General features: G+C 41.2%; 1 protein-coding gene across 1 annotated transcript in view; it reads left to right on the top strand.

Moving 5' to 3' along the window:
- The window catches only part of LOC111142203 (collagen type IV alpha 3 chain), a 128,153-nt gene that overhangs the window by 79,789 nt on the left and 29,348 nt on the right, over positions 1–19,016 (top strand). Inside the window, exons 17-27 of the mRNA XM_022495232.1 lie at positions 430–483; positions 851–892; positions 2,951–3,035; positions 4,315–4,350; positions 6,628–6,792; positions 9,320–9,412; positions 10,099–10,194; positions 13,618–13,688; positions 14,488–14,670; positions 16,580–16,748; positions 18,696–18,788. Coding sequence (XP_022350940.1) covers positions 430–483; positions 851–892; positions 2,951–3,035; positions 4,315–4,350; positions 6,628–6,792; positions 9,320–9,412; positions 10,099–10,194; positions 13,618–13,688; positions 14,488–14,670; positions 16,580–16,748; positions 18,696–18,788 — 1,087 coding nt within the window. The remainder of the gene's footprint in view (positions 1–429; positions 484–850; positions 893–2,950; positions 3,036–4,314; positions 4,351–6,627; positions 6,793–9,319; positions 9,413–10,098; positions 10,195–13,617; positions 13,689–14,487; positions 14,671–16,579; positions 16,749–18,695; positions 18,789–19,016) is intronic.

Below are 19,016 nucleotides of genomic sequence, written 5' to 3' on the forward strand. Positions count from 1 at the left end.
GGGAGTCTGCTTGAAGATTCTCTCTCTCCCTCTCACTCTGCCTCTCCCCTACTCGTGGGTGTGTAGCTGCTCACTCTCTTGCCCTCTCTAAAATAAATAAATAATTTTTTTTTTTTTTTTTAAAGAGCTCCAGGGGCACCTGGGTGGCTCAGTTGGTTAAAGCCTCTGCCTTTGGCTCTGGTCATGATCCCAGGGTCCTGGGATCGAGCCCCATATCGGGCTCTCTGCTCAGCGGGGAGCCTACTTCTCCCTCTCTCTCTGCCTGCCTCTCTGCCTACTTGTGATCTCTCTCTGTCAAATAAATAAATGAAATCTTTAAAAATAAATAAATAAATAAATAAATAAATAAGAGCTCCAACTGTTCCTGCTTCCCACAGAAGAAAATGACTTGTATGTCTTCTGACCCATTCTCTTTGTCCTTTTCCACAGGGAGCCAAAGGCAACAGGGGCTTCCCTGGGTTACGGGGTGAAGACGGCATTAAGGTGATCCCCTCTCTAACATCCCATCCTTAGGCTTTTTAACTGCTTGGTTTTTGTCCACACTTTCCTGACCATGCCCTGAAAATAGGTACAAGGATTGCAATTAAAATACCTTAGTTATGTTTATTAAGAAGAAAAGAGAGGTGTGACAAGTTTATGTAGACACCTAAAGGGCAGTTTTGTGAGGAAAGGTATAAAACCTGCTCTGTGTGGTAGAAGCTGACTGGCATTGTGATTTGTACACGACATGGAAATAACATAACTTTTAGCATTGATTTATTGTTTAACTGCATTTTGCTTTTTAAGCATACCAAATAAATAAATACTTTGGGTTAATGTACTCATAATTTGTAACTGTCTTTCAATACAGGGGTGGAAAGGGGACATTGGCCCTCCAGGATTTCGTGGTCCAGTAAGTGTAACTAAAGACAGTAAACATGTCCTATTTGATCAAGTCCTTCAAAATATCAAGGAAATTTTGAATTAGTGTCTCTCATTAACTTAAGATAGAGATTATGGTATTCACTTTTTTATCAAACTGAGGAAGAAAATAGCTATTGTCATTATTTGTCCATTTGACAATGGACAGATATTTCTATTTGGTCCTATCTGGTCTCTGGAAGGCATGAAATGCCCACCCTGGTCAGTGGCAAAGAAGAAATCTTACATCCAATCAGACATGGCCAAGGTGACTTGTGCCCTTGAGCAGAGTAGGAGGGATGCACTGGAGGCCAGTTGGGGAACCAGGGGAGAGTGAGTCCACTCCCCCCACTCCAGCTGGGCACAGGTATGACAACCTGCATTTCCAGGCAGCAGAAACTCAACCAGGGCCAGCGAAGACCAGTGATCGCCCCCTGCCCAAACTCCAACTCCGCAGGAAGTCTCTTCTCTCCGGCATGGACATGGGTGTGATGTCCATCAGCTCCACTGCCGAGCCGTCATATTCTCTGTTTTGTGACTCTATAGCTTAAGGAGATGAGTAGAAGGGACCCAAGCTCTGAATTCTGGTATCCCCTTCTCTCCTGCCTTTAGAAGACAGTAGTTCTCAGGGCACCTGGGTGGTGCAGTTGGTCAGATTCTTGGTTTCAGCTCAGATCAAGACCTCAGGGTCATGAGATCGACCCCCAGTCAGTCTCTGTGCTGAGCTCAGAGTCTGCTTAAGACACTGTCTCCCTCTCTCTCAGCCCCTCCCCTGTCCCCTCACTTAAAAAAATAAACTTAAAAAAAATTTAAAAAGACAGTAGTTCTCACATTCAGTGTGCTGAACAGAGTTGGTATTTGTGATTAAGCCAGTTGTACAGAAAGGTCCATGATGGTAAAAGAGTCATGGGGTTGGGGTGGGGGGTTCTGTTACTAACGCAGTTCTCAGACCCCTTTGGCTAAGCAATTTAACTCAGTAACTGGAGGAACGTCCTGGAAATTCACATCTTCACACATGCCAATGATTCAGATGCAAGTAGTTCCAGAATACTTTCATGGAGTTGTGGGGAAGAAGAAATGGGCCATTTTGTGAAAACACTTAGCCAGCAGTTGGCAGGGGCACGTATGTCATTATAGGTTTTGTGATGATTATTACATGATCATTACTGTTACTACTATGAATTATTTTTGTGATTTTATGCATAGTTGATTAACCACAATACTTTTGTTACCTCTTTTTTAAACACGCCAAACAAACTGGTCCCATGCGGCATATGAGAAAACAACACCAAAACTTTTATGTTCATTTTCTTTCCTTCAAGATAAATGTACTGAATTCTAAGTGAAATTGACTTGCCAGTTGCATGTGAGAGAAATTCTTGGCATTCCTAGCTTGCTGTGTGTGTTTCCATTCTATATAACTCAGCACTTCTAGTAACTTCCTTGGAAGTTCTACTTAGGAACCAGACAGTGTAGGAGACCAGCAGTAGGTCCACCCAACATGTTAGAAATTATAACCCTCCTTATTATTGCAAATCAGCAGTATCCTTAAATTTAAAGAAATAATCAAAATGGAGTATTTTTTGATGGGTGGGTCCCAACATACTCTGAAATAAAGTTAGTCCATGAGGACAAGCATTTTTAAAAAGTGAAATAGAATATAATAAAAAAAATCAAAAGTTGTTATGTCAAAATGGTGAGTCACTGCCTGTGAAACTTTAATTTCTGTATACATATCCCATATATCTCGATATGGATATATATATATATACATGTGGAACTGTGAGGGTGTGAACTGGCTTATTCCCATCATAAAATACATTTCTCACTGAAAGCCCATGAAATATATGATATCATGATACCAGAATCATCAACTTTGATCTTTAAATTTATCCATCATGTATACATGACTTTATTCCTGCTAACACATAAACTTACAAATTCAGGAAAATACCATTTCTTGTGTGAGGGGGGACATTGAGGTATTGTGTTTGGTGAGCCCACCATAAATAGCTATCCTGTCTCTCTATTTGTTTCTTTTTCCTTTAAGACAGAATATTATGATGCATACCAGGAAAAAGGAGATGAAGGACTTCCAGGCCCACCAGGCCCTAAAGGAGCTCGTGGCCCACAAGGTGAGATAAATTTCTTCCTAAAGCATTTGATGACCATTTCCATGTGTTTCTTTCCAGGCAACATATAGCAAATGTGCTTATAGACCTAGAATTTGCATGGGGGCAACAAGGAAGTCTCCCAGTTTTCACGGGTGGCAGTATTGGTGTGTCCTAATTTTCATACCTTTATATGAAAATTTCATAGGTGCTCTACCACAGAAGGTAATTAAATTCCCTTTGTGTGTGAAAGTTCAAGTCTGACAAGAAAACACAAATGTGGCCAGAGGGCAGGAGGAAGGAATGGGAAGAATCAGCAATCTCAGTGGGGTACAAAAGAAAAAATGGGGACCCTGAAAAACTGTAATTTGAGCAAACCCACACAATAGTGATGAGAGGGGCCTGAACCCTGGGTTTTCTGACTCCTGGCACCATGAAGCAGAGTCACATTTACTCAGATGCCGTCCCATTGGATAGAGTAGAAAGGTGTAGGCCAAGAGTTCTCCTCTGTAGCCACACATCAGCATCCCTGGGAACTTCTAAATAATGACATGCCAAAGTCCCATCCCTGGGATTCTGACATAACTGTCTAGAGGGGGGCCCTGAGCACTGGTAGATTATAAAAACTCTCTAGATGATTTTAGTATGCAGGCAGGACCAAGAACCACCGAACTAAGGCCAATTATTGATACAAATAAGATTTCAAAGGAGAATTTCACTTAAAAGAGGAGAAGTTCCCAGTGTTCTTAAATAAATGGACAGAGAAGTACAGACACGAACATAGATTTTTTTTTTTTTTTTTAATCTGGTATGTTCACTCTAAGTCACTCACAAGTATCAGAGAATTGGAACCCTGTTGCACTGTCACAGCTGGAAGTGACCTGAGATGCAACACCAGGCCAAACCACAGGACCCTGACAGTTCTAGCTGTTCACCGTTCTCCCATCTGCACCATCCCACCAAGGGTCAAACACAGAGCAGGCTCCTAGTAGATGTCCGCTGAATTGTTTGAAGGTGGGAAGGTGGGATGATCCACTTCTGAGTGCTAAGCATCTCAGACTAATTTCTTCTCTGTGGTTTGACCAAACAAGTGAAGCTTTCTAATAGTTATCTATGTGAAAGTGGAAGAAAAAGTATGAAAATATTTATTATATATTATAATATTTATTATATAAATAAATATTATATAATTATAATGTTATTATATATTATGACGATAATATGGTCACCCAAGATTTCAAAAATGGGGGGGGGGATGTATGTACGTCCTTATGCTTAAGTAATTACTGTTATGGATTTGCAGGTCCCCGTGGCTCTCCTGGGGTTCCTGGAATTGCTGGTATGTACATGTTTCTTGGGGCACCAATAGAAATGGTCTTAAAAGGAAAATCATGGGGCAAGGAACACCTGGGTGGCTCAGTCGGTTAAGCATCTGCCTTTGGCTCAGGTAGTGATCTCAAGGTCCTGAGATGGACCCCCACATCAGGCTCTCTGCTCAGCAGGGAGCCTGCTTCTTCCTCTCCCTCTCCTCCTCCCCCAACTCATGCTCGCTCGCTCTCTCTCTCTCCAGTAAATATATAATAAATCTTTAAAAAAAAAAAAGGAGGGGCACCTGGGTGGCTCAGTGGGTTAAAGCCTCTGCCTTCGGCTCAGGTCATGATCCCAGGGTCCTGGGATCGAGCCCCATGTCGGGCTCTCTGCTCTGCAGGGAGCCTGCTTTCTCCCCTCTCTCTCTGCCTGCCTCTCTGCCTACTTGTGATCTCTGTCTGTCAAATAAATAAATAAGATCTTTTAAATAATTAATTAATTAATTAATTAATTTAAAAAAAAGGAAACTCTTGTTTGCATTGCTTACAGGAGACAAATGCTTCATTAATTGATCTAAAAGTGTTCCTAGCTTCCTCATTGTTAAGTTTGTAACTCATAGCAGAAAAGGGAGTGGAAGCTGACACAAAGTCACTTAGAGATGCTCTTTGACTTCCCAGTGGTTTTAACTAAGTGTAAGGCAATAACTGGTATAGTTGCAGAAGGCTTGAAGCTCAGAAAAGGCACAGAGGTAGAAAACAATAATTTATAGTAATCAATTTGGTTAAAAATGGTAGTTTTCATAGTGTATCATATGTTGTGTAAGTACGTAGATTACACTTTTTTTTAGATTTATTTATTTATTTGAGAGAGTGAGAGAGAGAGCTCGCATAAGCCGAGAGAGGGGCAGAGGAAAGAATCTCAAGCAGACTCCCTGTTGAGTGTGGATCCCTACATGGGGCTCGATCCCACAACCCCAGTATCATGACCTAAGCTGACACCAAGAGTAGGTGGCTTAACCAATTCAGCCACCCAGGCACCCCATAGATTAAACTTCTACATGTTTATGTTTTATAAAAACATCCATGACTCACTGGAGTGGTTGCCTTTTGAGAGAGGAAGACTAGGATCAAAGACATTTAATCAAGGATTAATCTCAGTGGCTTTAATTATAACTATAGTGCTGTCATGTGTCATTTTTAAAAGGAAACGATTAAAAAGAATAGCAAAGATTTGGTAAGTAAGCCCTGCTGTTGATTACATTTTTCTTTAAGCCTTGTGGTATGTTTAAACTATTTCATAATTCTGAAAATGAATTGAAATTAAGCAATTGCAGAACTGTATGTATTTTATAATCGCATTGTAAAAAAAAAATGGGTATTATGTGTACTTGCATGTGCGTGGAAAAATATACAGCAAATTGTTAACAATGGGTATCTCTTGAAGTTGGAATACAAAAGGATATTTTAGAGGTCTGGTTAAAGATTAGGGAAGAGCTGCTCTCCACAAGACCCCCCAAATAATGAATAGGCTTCTTTAGGAAGACAGTGAGTAAAAATTACAAAGTTCTCAAACAGAGGCCAGAGGGATTTGCTTTTACAGGGAAAATCCTTGTTCAATAATTAGAAATAATCAGATATTACCCCTGACGGTTCTCAGCCCTTTGGTGGTGAGGTCTTTCTTCTTTATAGTTAAACTGTTTGCAACTCAGGAATTCCAGACTGGCCCTCTCCTCTCATCTTTGTCACTGTAAGAGAGACAGATGAAATGGCTTTGTACCACCTGGTAAGGCTTCTCTCCCAGGAGATGCTGGCCTCCCCACCACACTATTTTATAACTAAGATGATTGGCAGGAATGAAGTCCAGTAGGACAGTCTCTCTTTCTCATTTTGAACACTGAAAAGTAGGTATCTTCTAGTCTCTAATGAAAAATTCTACAAAACAGCATATCGGAGAATTTCTCATGAGGTTCTTTTAAACAAAAAAGACAACAGTGCAGCTGAAACTCTGTTTCAGTCCCTTTTACTAAATAAGTCCCTATCTTGCTAACTCTCAGTCCCTTGTACTAAATAAGTCCCTATCGTACCTCATGGGACTGGAACTTTCTGGATTTTGCTGTGCTGTGGTAGTTTAACAAGACCTCAGATGAAGGAAGGAAGGAAGATACTCTCTTTTTGTTTTATACACTTTATATACCTCTCGATTGTGTAACTTTTGTTAATAAGAATTCGTTACTCTTTGCAAATAAAAAAGTAATATATATGAATCAGGAAAACATTTAAAATGCACTAACATGATTCTGTTCTCCAAGGGTCATCAAGGCCTGGCCTCAGAGGAGCCCCTGGACCTCCAGGCGTGAAAGGAAGTAAAGGGGAACGAGGGCCCCCAGGAAAGAATGCAGTGGGGCCTCCCGGGTCCTCGGGTTGTCCTGGCTCGCCAGGACCTATAGGGTTGCCAGGATATCCAGGACCACCAGGTAGATATCTAACGGGGCCCCTATTGTGTACACTGCCCAATAACAGATGGGTGCAAATTAGTGGCAATGAACCTTACTTGCAGCTTGGCCGGCAGTGTGTGTGGATCTTACGGGCCATCTTTCTGCTGCTGTTTCATTTGATGAACTATCTATGAAAGCAGCTTGGGCAGAATGAAGACTTGGCTTGTGCAGCAAAGCTTCAGCCTGAGCACCCACGGGAGGGCGGAGTGGGAGGCAGGGACAAGGGACAGTGAAGCAGAGAGGGAGGGACGGTTTTCAGGTTGACCTTGGTCAATTTTGCAACTGCTTGTCTGGTCCCTGGAGAATATCTTCCTAGAAGCTACAACTTTGTTTCAGGACAATCTGTCACGAGGACCAAGAAGCAAGAATATATCCACCGATTCCTATTAGTCATGGGTCGAAGATCTATCTCACAGGATCAGACTAAGCGTGCGCACACACACACACACAAACTCACACACACATACATACTTCCAGCCTCTGTTAGCATGGCTCCCAGGGTGTCCTGTGCCCTGGCATCAGCAGGCAAACCCAAGGCAAGGAGATGTGAGCTGGAAACGCACCAGGGCCATGGGCACAATGCCGCCAGATAAGGTGGGTCAGAGACCACTGAGCTGCAGCCTAAAGGATGGGAAATTCCTGGAGCTGTCCTCTCCTTTCCAGACCCCCACAGAGCCACTTACCATTCTCTGCTGGCTGACAGGTACACAGAACCTCAGAACATATGAGCCACTCTTTGTCTCTTAAACATCTCTGGAAGGTGCCTGGGAGGGCTTGTGTTTTATACTCACCCCCCCCAATAGCCTTAAGAACCTTCTGTTGTGTCAGGGATTTATTATTTATAGACAGTGTGATCATAAACCTGAAAGATCCAGAAGAATAATCTGGAAAACTCTTAGTGTTAGTAAGATAATTCAGCTAAATGTCTGGCTTTTTGTGCAATATTTGAAAAAAAATTTTAAAAAAATAAAAGCTTCCCTTCAGGCCAATGTCTGTTTAAGAAATTATTCCATTAACAAAATGATAAAATGTCCAAGAACAAAAGCTATCAAGCTATGGTGTGAACCTATGTGAGAAACAAAGCAAAATAAAACTTAACTAAAACTTTTCACTGTGTCAGGGATTTTAACAATTTCTAGTCCTCCAAGTGTTTTTCCAGATGTAGGCTTAGTTGGGTCATTTTATTGGCAAGGGGCCTGAGGTGCGTAGCTCTTGGAGCTAATGAGTACTGCCGTTGGGCTCTGGACCTTGTGTGCCTGTCGCAATGCAGCTCCCTCTGCAAGACACCATGCATCTCTCCCTTTAGAGATGGCCCTGGTTTCCTATCTTCTCTTACCTAAGCAACACCTGTCTGTCTATCCAGTGGCAGCTTCAAGTTCAAGTCCTGCAGAAGGTTTTCACTGAGCCCACATCCTATAACACTCAAGCTTATCCCGGTAGTAGAGTTTTTTGGGTTGCCTGTCTTTGTCAGTTTCCCCTCTAAGACTCAAAATTCTTGAGGTCAGGGATTGTGTCGTCTTTGCTGTTTTAAGCCCAGCATGTGACACTGAGGGGTGGAACATTGTAGGTACTCAAATATTTGTTGAATTAAGTATGAAATGACTATGAAAATGTGCCAATAAATATGAACGTATAAATATAGAAGTATACATTTATGTCTACCTTAAGTATAAAACTGCCATTATGTTTTACTGTTTAAAGATAACTATCCAGTCATCTTAAAAACACAGAAAACTGGATCACAAAACGCACATTCCTTTCAGAGTCAAGCCAACATTACCCATACCCTGTTCCTTCTCAATTAAATGTCTCCATTGATACCTTGTTGCTCCGAAATTTGGAGTCTCTATAGGCATTGCTTTGAAATATTTAGTTTTATCAGCATTGCCTTCAACCTGGATTTGAAATGACAAGACTAAAAAATCTGGTCATAGAACACAAGAGTTTAAGAACATTAGCTGTTTGTTGTAACATTATGGTAGCTGACACATGTGGAAACCTGGGAAGAGCTTTCTTGAAAAAGGACAAACTCAACTGACGTCAACAAGTAATGCAAAGAAAACAGATGATACTCTGTTAGAACGTTTCCCTGGAGTATATATTAAGCATCTCCAATATATCAGGGAGATTCAGTGTACTTGAAATAACAGAAGAATGAGATATGATCCTTTGCCTAAACATTCTAAAAGGATAATCTTGGAATAATTGGAAATAATTGAGTAAAATAACATGGGTTGATTTTGTGATGAGAACTAACCAGATAACAAGCTTTCAAAGAATCACTGTACCAGAATTAAAAAAAAAAAAAAAAATCAAATGTGTGTAATGAGAAAAGAAAAGCTGGTCAAAACACTTCATCTTCAATTGCAGATAACCTTCAAAAGATGCAACCTCCAAAACACATATGGGGGAAATGCATATAAAATAATATATCTTATGGAAACAATTACTAATTGAATAAAAAAAACACACAAACAAAACCCTAGCTTTGGTGTTTTTTTTACAGGTGACATCGTTTTTCGCAAAGGTCCACCTGGAAGTGGTGGATTCCCAGGCCTTATAGGGTTTCCAGGAATCCCAGGAGCTGATGGTCCCAAAGGTTGGTTTCATCAGTGGTGTTGCTCTATGGAAGCAAGCCACTCTCACCATCATTCCTTTCACTGCTTCTGCCCCTCAAAACAATAATCATCCCAAACTATAGTCAGGGATGGCTTCTTTTCCAAGAGAATTGCCTCAAAGTATTCATTTATCTGCAAATCAATTTAGCACCCATTCAATGAATTGTGGGATATGTCTAGAATATAAGTTTTATCCTGCACTGAAGGAGAGAGGTACTGAGAGAGTAGATACTTTATTCTTGATTCAGAATTTCCTCTAAGAATATTAAGAAGGTCGGATGGATAAAGTAAGCTGATATAATACATGAATACTTTTTTAAAGATTTTATCTATTTGAGAGAGAGAGAGCAAGAGCATGAGCAGGGGGAAGGGGCAGAAGGAGATGGAAAAGCAGGCTCCCTGTCAAGCAGGGAACCCAATGCAATATGGGGCTTGATCCTAGGATCTAAGGATCCTGACCTGAGACAGAGGCAGATGCTTAACTGACTGAGCCACCCAGGTGCCCCAAGATGAATGGTTTTTTTTATTAATAGCACAATGTCATTGATGATTTTCCACTACCCTCCCCAATTTTAATGTAATAAATGACTGTGTGGTTGGACAGCATTTGTCCTTTCTGCAGACTCTGTGTGGGTTTACAAGTAACGTACCCGTGCTCTCATTGCAGGGGAACCTGGCCTCTTGTGCATACAGTGTCCTTGTATCCCCGGGCCCCCGGGCCTCCCAGGACTGCCAGGGTTGGACGGCATAAAAGGAATCCCAGGTATAGACATTTTGCACACAAGGGTTTTTTCAAGTACAAAAGGGTCAGTTCACTGAGTGGTGAAAAAGGTACCAGACGTCTGGATGTCATGATGTGGTTAGCATGAACTTAGAGATTTTCAAACACATACTCTGTCAACTTACTCTGTCAAGTAAGCCAAAAGAGCACAAAAACTGGCATATCCTTGTGTTCCATTTTACCTGCTGATTCTAGCAAACCATGGGGCTCCCCATGAGTTATAGACTGGAGTCCTACAGGGGTAGGAACTAGGAGGGGTGAGGCAGCCATCCCCCGCCCCCCACACACACCACTTTTTTCTTCCATAAAAAAAATAAGCTCGCTCTCATTTTTTTTTTTTTCTTAAAAGACACAACTCTTCTTAGTCTGTTTTTTTAAGGTCCTCACTTTTGGTAGAGCTAAGGGCAGATGCACTATTTCATTCTTCAGGAGGATACCAGTGCAATAAATCAGCAGACCGAGGGGGGCGATAGCGGGGTGAGGACTCTGGTAAACTGGGAGGCACATCTGAGGGGGCCATCCCACACCAGCTCCAGCCTATTGTTACTTTGCAGCATTTTAGGCCCTGTGTTGATAAATCATCCAATTTTTCTTTCTTTTTTTTTTTTTTAAGATTTTTATTTATTTTATATGACAAACAGATCACAAGTAGGCAGAGAGGCAGGCAGAGAGAGCGGAGGGGGAAGCAAGGTCCCTGCTGAGCAGAGAAGCCTGATGCAGGGCTTGATCCCAGGACCCTGGGATCATGACCTGAGCCTAAGGCAGAGGCTTTAACCCCCTGAGCCACCCAGGCGCCCTGATAAATCATCCAATTTTTCATGAGAAGAAAGAAATGAGGATTTTTATCTGAAATCTTATTTTTTTTCAATATTTGCTACTAACTCCATTTTGAGGGAAGAACCCATCTCGGAGGCCAATATTCTGAGAGCTAAGTAGAGCCCATGTCACTTCCCTCGTCAACATTTATGATAGACCCGGACCCTCCTCCCCACCTGTTGGCTCCAGGATTCACATCCCAGCTGCCCTCCGTCCTCCCCTTTCCTCAGTCACAGAACTGGCTGTAGACGAAACTCTGAGGTAGAGAAAGTCTCATTAGTTGGGTTCCTCTGCCCCTTGTGCCACTCTCCTGGCTACTCAGGGCCTCTCATGTGATGTTACCTGCAGTCTCGATTCTGCTTTGACCACCTTGGTCTGTAGACACTGTCACCAAATGATCTGTCATTAACCAACAAGAGCTCAAGTCACAGAGCGCATGTGTGCTTGGCACTGTTCTAGGGAACGTATGTACCTCCCTTCGTGCCTTATTCCTCCCATCCACCCTAGAGGTCAGTGCTGTCATTAACCCCATTTGACAAATGTGGAAGCTGATACACAAGATGGCAGCTCAGAAGTGTTAAAGCCCGTACTCAAATTTAGACGTGCTCCTCCAGAGCCATACCCTTGCTCTCTAGGCTGGCAACCTTTCACTGCTGTGCCAGGGGTTTCCTTTGGAAGCGGGTTAAGCCAAAGGTCTACCTGGCAACACAGATAAGAGGTATTTGTATGTTAATGCTGTCAAATAGATACTGGCATTGGCACAGGGTCTTCGAGGAGGTTGGGTGTCAGTCCAAAGAAGAAATGCTAAATGTAGCACCATGTTCACCGATAGAGGACACACATTCAGCCGGAGTCCTTTGTCATCCACAAATCCTTCCTGCTCCTTCATAAATGCCTTAGCTACTCTGTAATCTCTGCCCCCTAACTCCCTGAGATGGGCCTGAGAGGGAAGGATGGGGAGGGAGAGAAGGGGTAAAGGGCTGGGGCAGGGGGGGATTATTCCTCACGCGGCTCCTATGCAGGGCCTAAGGCTCTGGGTGAAATGTTCTATTAAAACAAAAACTAGGGACGCCTTGGTGGCTCAGTTGGTTAAGCGGCTGACTTTGGCTCAGGTCATGATCCCAGCGTCCTGGGATCTAGTCCCACATCGGGCTCCTTGCTCAGCAGGGAGCCCGCTTCTCCCTCTGCCTCTGCCTGCCATTCTGTCTGCCTGTGCTCACTCTTTCTCTCTCTGAAAAATAAATAAAATCTTAAAAAAAAAAAAACAAACAAAAAACCTAGGGGATGCTTGGGTGGCTCATTTGGTTAAGCGTCTGCCTTCAGCTCGGGTCGTGATCCCAGGGTCCTCGGATTGAGTCCTGCATCGGGCTCCCTGCTCAACGGGAATCCTGCTTCTCCCTCTGCCTGCTCTGCCTGTTGCTGCTCCTACTTGTGTTCTCTCTCTCTCTGACAAATAAATAAATAAAATCTTAAAAAAAAAAACAACTAAAAACAAAAACCTAAAAGGAAGGGAAGGAGCTGTGTAGAGATGGAGGGAGGGAAAGAATAGAAGGAAAGCAATCATCATTTCCCTACATTCCCCTTGAGGGACCTCTAGCCCAAGGTGGTCAGTTCACTGTTGATGACCCCCTAGCGGTGTCATATTTTCCTTGGTTTCTCTACATTCGGCATACTACAGGTGTAGCTCACAGAAGATACATAAACTGGAAAACCGTTTGGATGACTATCAAAAAATATATCCTGACTCAAATCTTGCAAAAAAATAAAATCTGAATATACAGTTGTTAACACATTGGCTTGAGAGCCTTCCAAAAGACCCTCTAAAGGGATCAACTTTACAGAGATATTTAAATACATATAGGAAGTGTAAAATTGTACAGTAAAATGCAATTTGGCAATGAATATCCAAAGCCTTGGAAAAATTTTTGTCAATTTTGTCTTGCCCTTACACTTCTAGGAATTTAATTTATTGGAGAAGTGTGAAGCACTGAATGCCTAGAGATATTTATCATAGCATTGTTTACTACAGCTAAAGTTGAAAACCGATCTAAATTCTACAAATAGCAGTTAGCTGAATAAATGTTGGCTGACCCACACAAAATGCTGCTATGCAACCATTTAAGTGAAGCTATAAATATGTATTTATTGACATGGATATTTATTGATGGATGATTCCAAAATACCATATATATGTCCAGTGCATTATGGATATAAAATTTTATGAATAACATACATGAAAATTTTAGCAAATATTGTCCTCTGGTGGTAGGTGTATGTTTTTTTACTCTCTTCTTTCTAAATCTGTTTTTTATAATGTGCGTATGTTGCTTTTATAATCAAAACAAATAAATGTTTCTCCTTAAAATTATAAAGACAAGAATTAGGAAGTTAAGATTTTTTTAAATTTCTTTTTACATCATCTCTTAATTCACTTATGTACTCCCATTCTCTCCCTGCACTCTGTGTTTTAAGATACAAATTGTCTTTCTTTTCCTCAGAAGAAAACACCCTATTCTCTTCATTTACTGCATTACCCTGGCTACTCAGAGCTGGCATTCAATGACTATTTAATAATTTACTGCTTTGCAGGAGGCCAAGGGGCAGCTGGCATTAAAGGAAGCCCAGGGTCCCCGGGAAGTGCGGGTCTTCCAGGATCTCCAGTAAGATTTCATGGGTTGGAAGATTTAGTATTAATTTGGGTGAACAGCACACTCAGGAAATACAGTTGAGCCACACATAGTTTTGGTGCTTGGCAAAGAGTACTTAATATCAGAGCATTTGATAGATTCTTGATTAAATGATTGAATGAATGATGTGTGAAGGAATAAGTGAATCAGTAATGAATTTATAATCATTTAAGCTGTGTCCAGAGATAGATGGCGCATCTGTCATTGCCTGGGGCTGAGGTTGAGAACAGGCACTGACTGCAGGTGTATCTGAGGGAACTTGGGGGAGTGATGGAAATGTTTTAACTCTGGATTGTGGTGATTGTGGCATAAGTGTACAAATTTACTAAAAATCATTGTATTCATATACAGATACGTCTTATGATATGTAAATGATACCAAATAAACTTTCACAAATTAAAATTCTGATTATTACAGTGAATCAGAAAGTTATATAAAGATAAATCAAATTATCCATAATGCATGTTAAAATTACCAACATTCTAACGTCATCTAAATTATGATGATGTTTGTATTGTATTGAATGATATTACTGTGTGTTACATTGAAATTTACTGACTGTATTCTTTTCCAGTGTTGGAAGCAAATAGAGAGAAAAGAAAACCAAAAAGCTTGACATTACACTTGTAGGCTAAAGAAAGTGTCTGAAAAAAAAAAAATCCATGTTCATTAAAATTGAAAAATTCTAGTTGATTTTTTTTTTTTTTTGTAAGATTGGCACAAGAACAGCTTTACCTAAATGCAATGCAGCCTGATTTCTGTACCGCCCTAGGGATTCCCGGGTGCTCCGGGGGATCCAGGACTTAAAGGAGAAAAAGGTGAAGCATCGCAGCCTGAGGGAGAAGTGGGTGCCCCAGGGGACCCTGGGCTCAGAGGGCATCCTGGAAGAAGGGGCTTGGATGGAATTCCTGGAACTCCCGGGATCAAAGGATCACCAGGACCCAAAGGTGAACCGGTTGGTATCGAGTAACTTTTTCCAAATTCCCTTCCCTGCAATTGAAATGCTCTAAAGTGACGACTTTGGGCAATTTCCATTCAGAAAACGATTGACCACCCAGCACAGTGGGTCCTTCCAACTGGTAATAACAGCAGCACACATGCATAGTATTTGACACATAGGTGGGACTCGGTGGTGTTTGTAGCCCAAATAAAATTCCACGTTGATAATGCCCTTGTCTCCTACACAAGTTACAATTCCCACATCTGTATCCAGTGAGTTTATAGACGAGTTCAGAAAATGATTAATAATGGAAAGTTCTAGTCAATACTTTGGGGGGCAGTTTTCATTCTTTTAAGTCAAAATAAATGCTTAAAGACTAGAATATTTAGGAGTAGAGTTGTCAAATAAACAGATCAAATGTTTGGTCATTTAAAATACCTAAGCTTCTGTAGGTTCTGTCTCTTTTCATGGAATAGGGATAGAATCTCTCACATGTTCATGTGAGAGATTCCTACCAGGATCGATTTTAAAATGTCCTGGGGTCAGAGGATGAGCAATTCCTCCCAGCATATCTGTGGGAAGTTTACCAGGCACGCTGCCCAGCCTGCTTCAGGAAATACCACTTTCTTCCAGGGTTGATCAGAGTTATCCAGTTAAGACAGAGTTAAGAGAGTCCCACCCTGAACAGGAAAACTTGGCAAATAAATCTGAAGATTCGTTTACAGACCCTTTAGTATCAGAATAAGAAGTGTGGCTCCCCAAGATATAGATGTGGTATACAGTCTTCCCAACATTATTTGACGACAAAACATTTTCTAGCTGAGACCAGCTCCAGGTTCAATGTTTCTCAGACTCTCCTCTGACAAAGGGCCTGGATGTCCCAATGTGTGTGTTTGGGAGTGGGTGAGTGCAGTTACACTGACAGAGGGACAGAGTCTAGAATTCTTTGGTCTAGTATTAAGAGTTCACGTGATGCTTCCCTTTGCATCTCACTAATCACCTTGTTGGTTCCAGTAAAAGTAAAGAAAAGAAAAAAATTAAGAAGGTGATGTGTTGAGTCTTATGTCCTGTCATTACAGAAGAAGGAAACAAAACAAAACACCAGTTAGTCACCCAGTGATACTGAACAATGAAAAATCAAGTCAAATTTATTATTTGGGGCCATATTGGAGTGGAAGAGGAACTCGATTATTGTGTCACATTTGACTTGTTTGAAGTATACAAGTCATTTCCAAAGTTATAGCCTATGCAATTACAAAAAGATATTTTATGTGATGCCTGGGTGGTGCAGTTGGTTAAGCGTCTGCCTTCAGCTCAGGCCATGATCCCAGAATCCTGGGATCGAGTTCCACATCAGGCTCCTCACTCAGTGGGAAGTCTGCTTCTCCCTCTGCCTGCGGTTCCCTCAGCTTCTGCTCTCTCTGTCTCTCTGACAAATACATAAATAAAATCTTTAAAAAAACCAAAAAGATATTTTATAAGAAAAAAAAATACAGTCTATCTGTATCTTCACCTCCTTTATGATGAAAATAGCTGGTGAAGAGCAAACAAAGGTTTACTGTGCTGGTTTTAGTTCAGAAATATGTTATTCCCATGAATTCCAGCTCTCAAGCTATTTGAACCAATGGCTGATGTGAACAAAGTTTTAGGGGCTATTATACATATAACATCCTGCTGGAGGACGCCTTCAGTGGGACTCAAGAGATGTCCAAGTTCATGAAGTGTTGCTGAAATCCAAGGGGCACAAAACAGCAGAAACCAGACCATGCTCTGAGTTTAGTAATAATTCCCTTCAAATGCCAACTGCTGTGTAATTCAAGATTTTCTCATTGGCTGCTTATCGGGTCCTCCTATTCACGGTAAGGTTAACCCACATAAGGAGATACTGGACTGAAGCACTATAAACATATTCCCATTGTCACAGGCCCTGAGTGGTGAGAAGGGGGACCAGGGTCCTCTGGGGGATCCTGGCATCCCTGGGTCCCCAGGACCTGCAGGACCACCTGGACCAGCAAACTATGGACCACGGGGAGAACCTGGTCCAAAGGGCACACAAGGAGTTCCTGGAGCCCCTGGACCACCTGGAGAAGCCGGTTGGTTAGTTTTCTTTCCAGTCCTGTTTTCCTATGGAGTGGGCTCATAGTTCCTAGAGCGAGTGAAGCTTCCCCAAGACTAATGAATGCATAGAAACTTGCTTCTGATCAGTAGAATATATCACCTCACAGACACTGGGAAAGAATATGTAGGATATGTTAAAAAAAATTCATTTTCCCTTTACCAAGTTCAGCTGAAATTTCCTGATGGTTTATCTCTATTTACTAATAGAAATATTTGGGATGGAGAGATCCTGGCTGGCTCAGCCCATGGAGCTTGAAACTCTTGATCTCAGGGTCATGAGTTTGAGCCCCACATTGAGGCTCAAATCTAACAAAAAATAAAATAAAAGAAATATATGGAATGAGTGGAAGTCAGTTATGGTAGACAAAGGGGAGGCCAAAATCTATGAAATTGATCTTGAGAAGCCTCTTGTAAGTCTCAAGGACCCACTAATGGTATAGCAAATTTGCCCTTTTTGACCCATAATCCAATGGATGGTTTATAAATAAAACTTCAAAATATTGAAGATAAATGAAGAAAAGTTTTCTGATAATAGTTCTAAAGTCCCAGGAACTTTTGAGATCCACATGTTCTGATCATGGTTGGTGGATTCGGGAGGGATCCAATCCTCAATGTTTACCTGTAGCAGAGAGCATGGCCGAAGATGAGAATCGTCATGTGGAGGACAGTTTTCAACAAATAATGCTACCCTATTATTTTTTACTTCTAACATCACTTTCTAAAGGGTTAGACCCACTAAACTAATAGCCTCCAAATCTTTCTATAGTAAAAAATTTTAAGTGCTTCCCAAGCATTTATATATATTTTAAATTATATGCATGCATTTCTGCCCACACATGTACATAAAGCTTCTTTTATGATCATATATATATATGTTTTTTTTTTCCTGTTTCTTACTTTTGAGGCTGCTGTTCTAATCCAAGGATTGGCAAACCACGGCGGCTCACAGCCTAAATCCAGTCTACCGCATATTTATGTATAATTTACGAGCTAAAAATAGTTTCTCTATTTTTAAATGATTGGGGGGAAAAGAAACCTTTTGAATAATCCTTTATGTCACATGAAAATTATATGAAATTTAAGTTTCGGTGTCCATAAATATGTTTTGCTGGCATACGGTCACACTCATTCATTTACATATTGTTTTTGGCTCTTCCCATGCTACGATGGCAGCGTTGAGTAGTGGCATAGGGACCATCTGGACCACAAAGCCCAGATTATTTACTATCTGGCCCTTTAAAGAAAAAGTTCTTCTAATCTAGCTTCAAATCTTCTTCTGTTCTTTCTATATGCGAATTTCTAGTAAAGAACTCCATTGTTGTAAAATATATCAAATTTTCCCCATCACACTACTGTAAAGTTATTTTTTTTCTGTAAATATATGCATAAATCAAATCACTAACATGTTTTCCATGTTGACCACCATATCCACATTATCTCAAATCTTTATGGGGTGGTTAGGCTGTATCTCCCCAATGACACATGAAGAACTTATCAGAGGTTAAGGTGTGTGCCCAAGCCACACTTAATGTTTTCTTCAGCATACTATATTTCCTTCCCTTGCAAACTAGTGGCCTAAAAAATAAATATCCTACCAAATAAATATTCACCAATGTTTAAGATAAATCCCACATTATCAATGTTTTTTGGAATAGCTTCTCTTTCAGTAGACTTGCATTGAGGTGGGCTATTAATGAAAACAAAGCTTAGGCAATAGTAAGTGCTTATAAATATTCTTCAACTGAATAAAAATGTTTCAATGGGTTGGTCATCTTTGGGCCAGTTTTGAAACCTATGGAAGCAAGTCTATTTTTTTTATTCTTTGGGCTATGTTTATAAACCCCCTGTATCACATTTGTTTCTTCTGAACCAAAATAAAATTTACTACGCACACCAATCTTACGATCATGAACTTTCTTAAGGTCCTAAGGGAGAATTCAGTATTTCGACACCAGTCCCAGGGCCACCAGGACCTCCGGGGCCCCCTGGCCGTGCTGGCCCCCAAGGTCCACCCGGTGAGTATCCCCTCTGCCAAGTCTGGTGCCTTGCATCAAATGGCATCCTGACTGTCCTTGGAAAACATTGTCCCCTATGTAAGAAAAACTCTATTTGTTGGCACCAAAAGAGAGCAGAGGCCAGAGTTGTGTGAGATAAAAAGCCCACAGGTAGGGGACTTGTCATTGTACTTTGAGATCATCCAAATTACTCCCATTGGTGCCTCTGATTCCAAATAAATAAATAAA

Source organism: Enhydra lutris, unplaced genomic scaffold (genome assembly GCF_002288905.1).
Source record: "Enhydra lutris kenyoni isolate GAN:26980312 unplaced genomic scaffold, ASM228890v2 scaffoldscaffold1, whole genome shotgun sequence".
In the NCBI taxonomy this organism is placed as follows: Eukaryota; Metazoa; Chordata; class Mammalia; order Carnivora; family Mustelidae; genus Enhydra; species Enhydra lutris.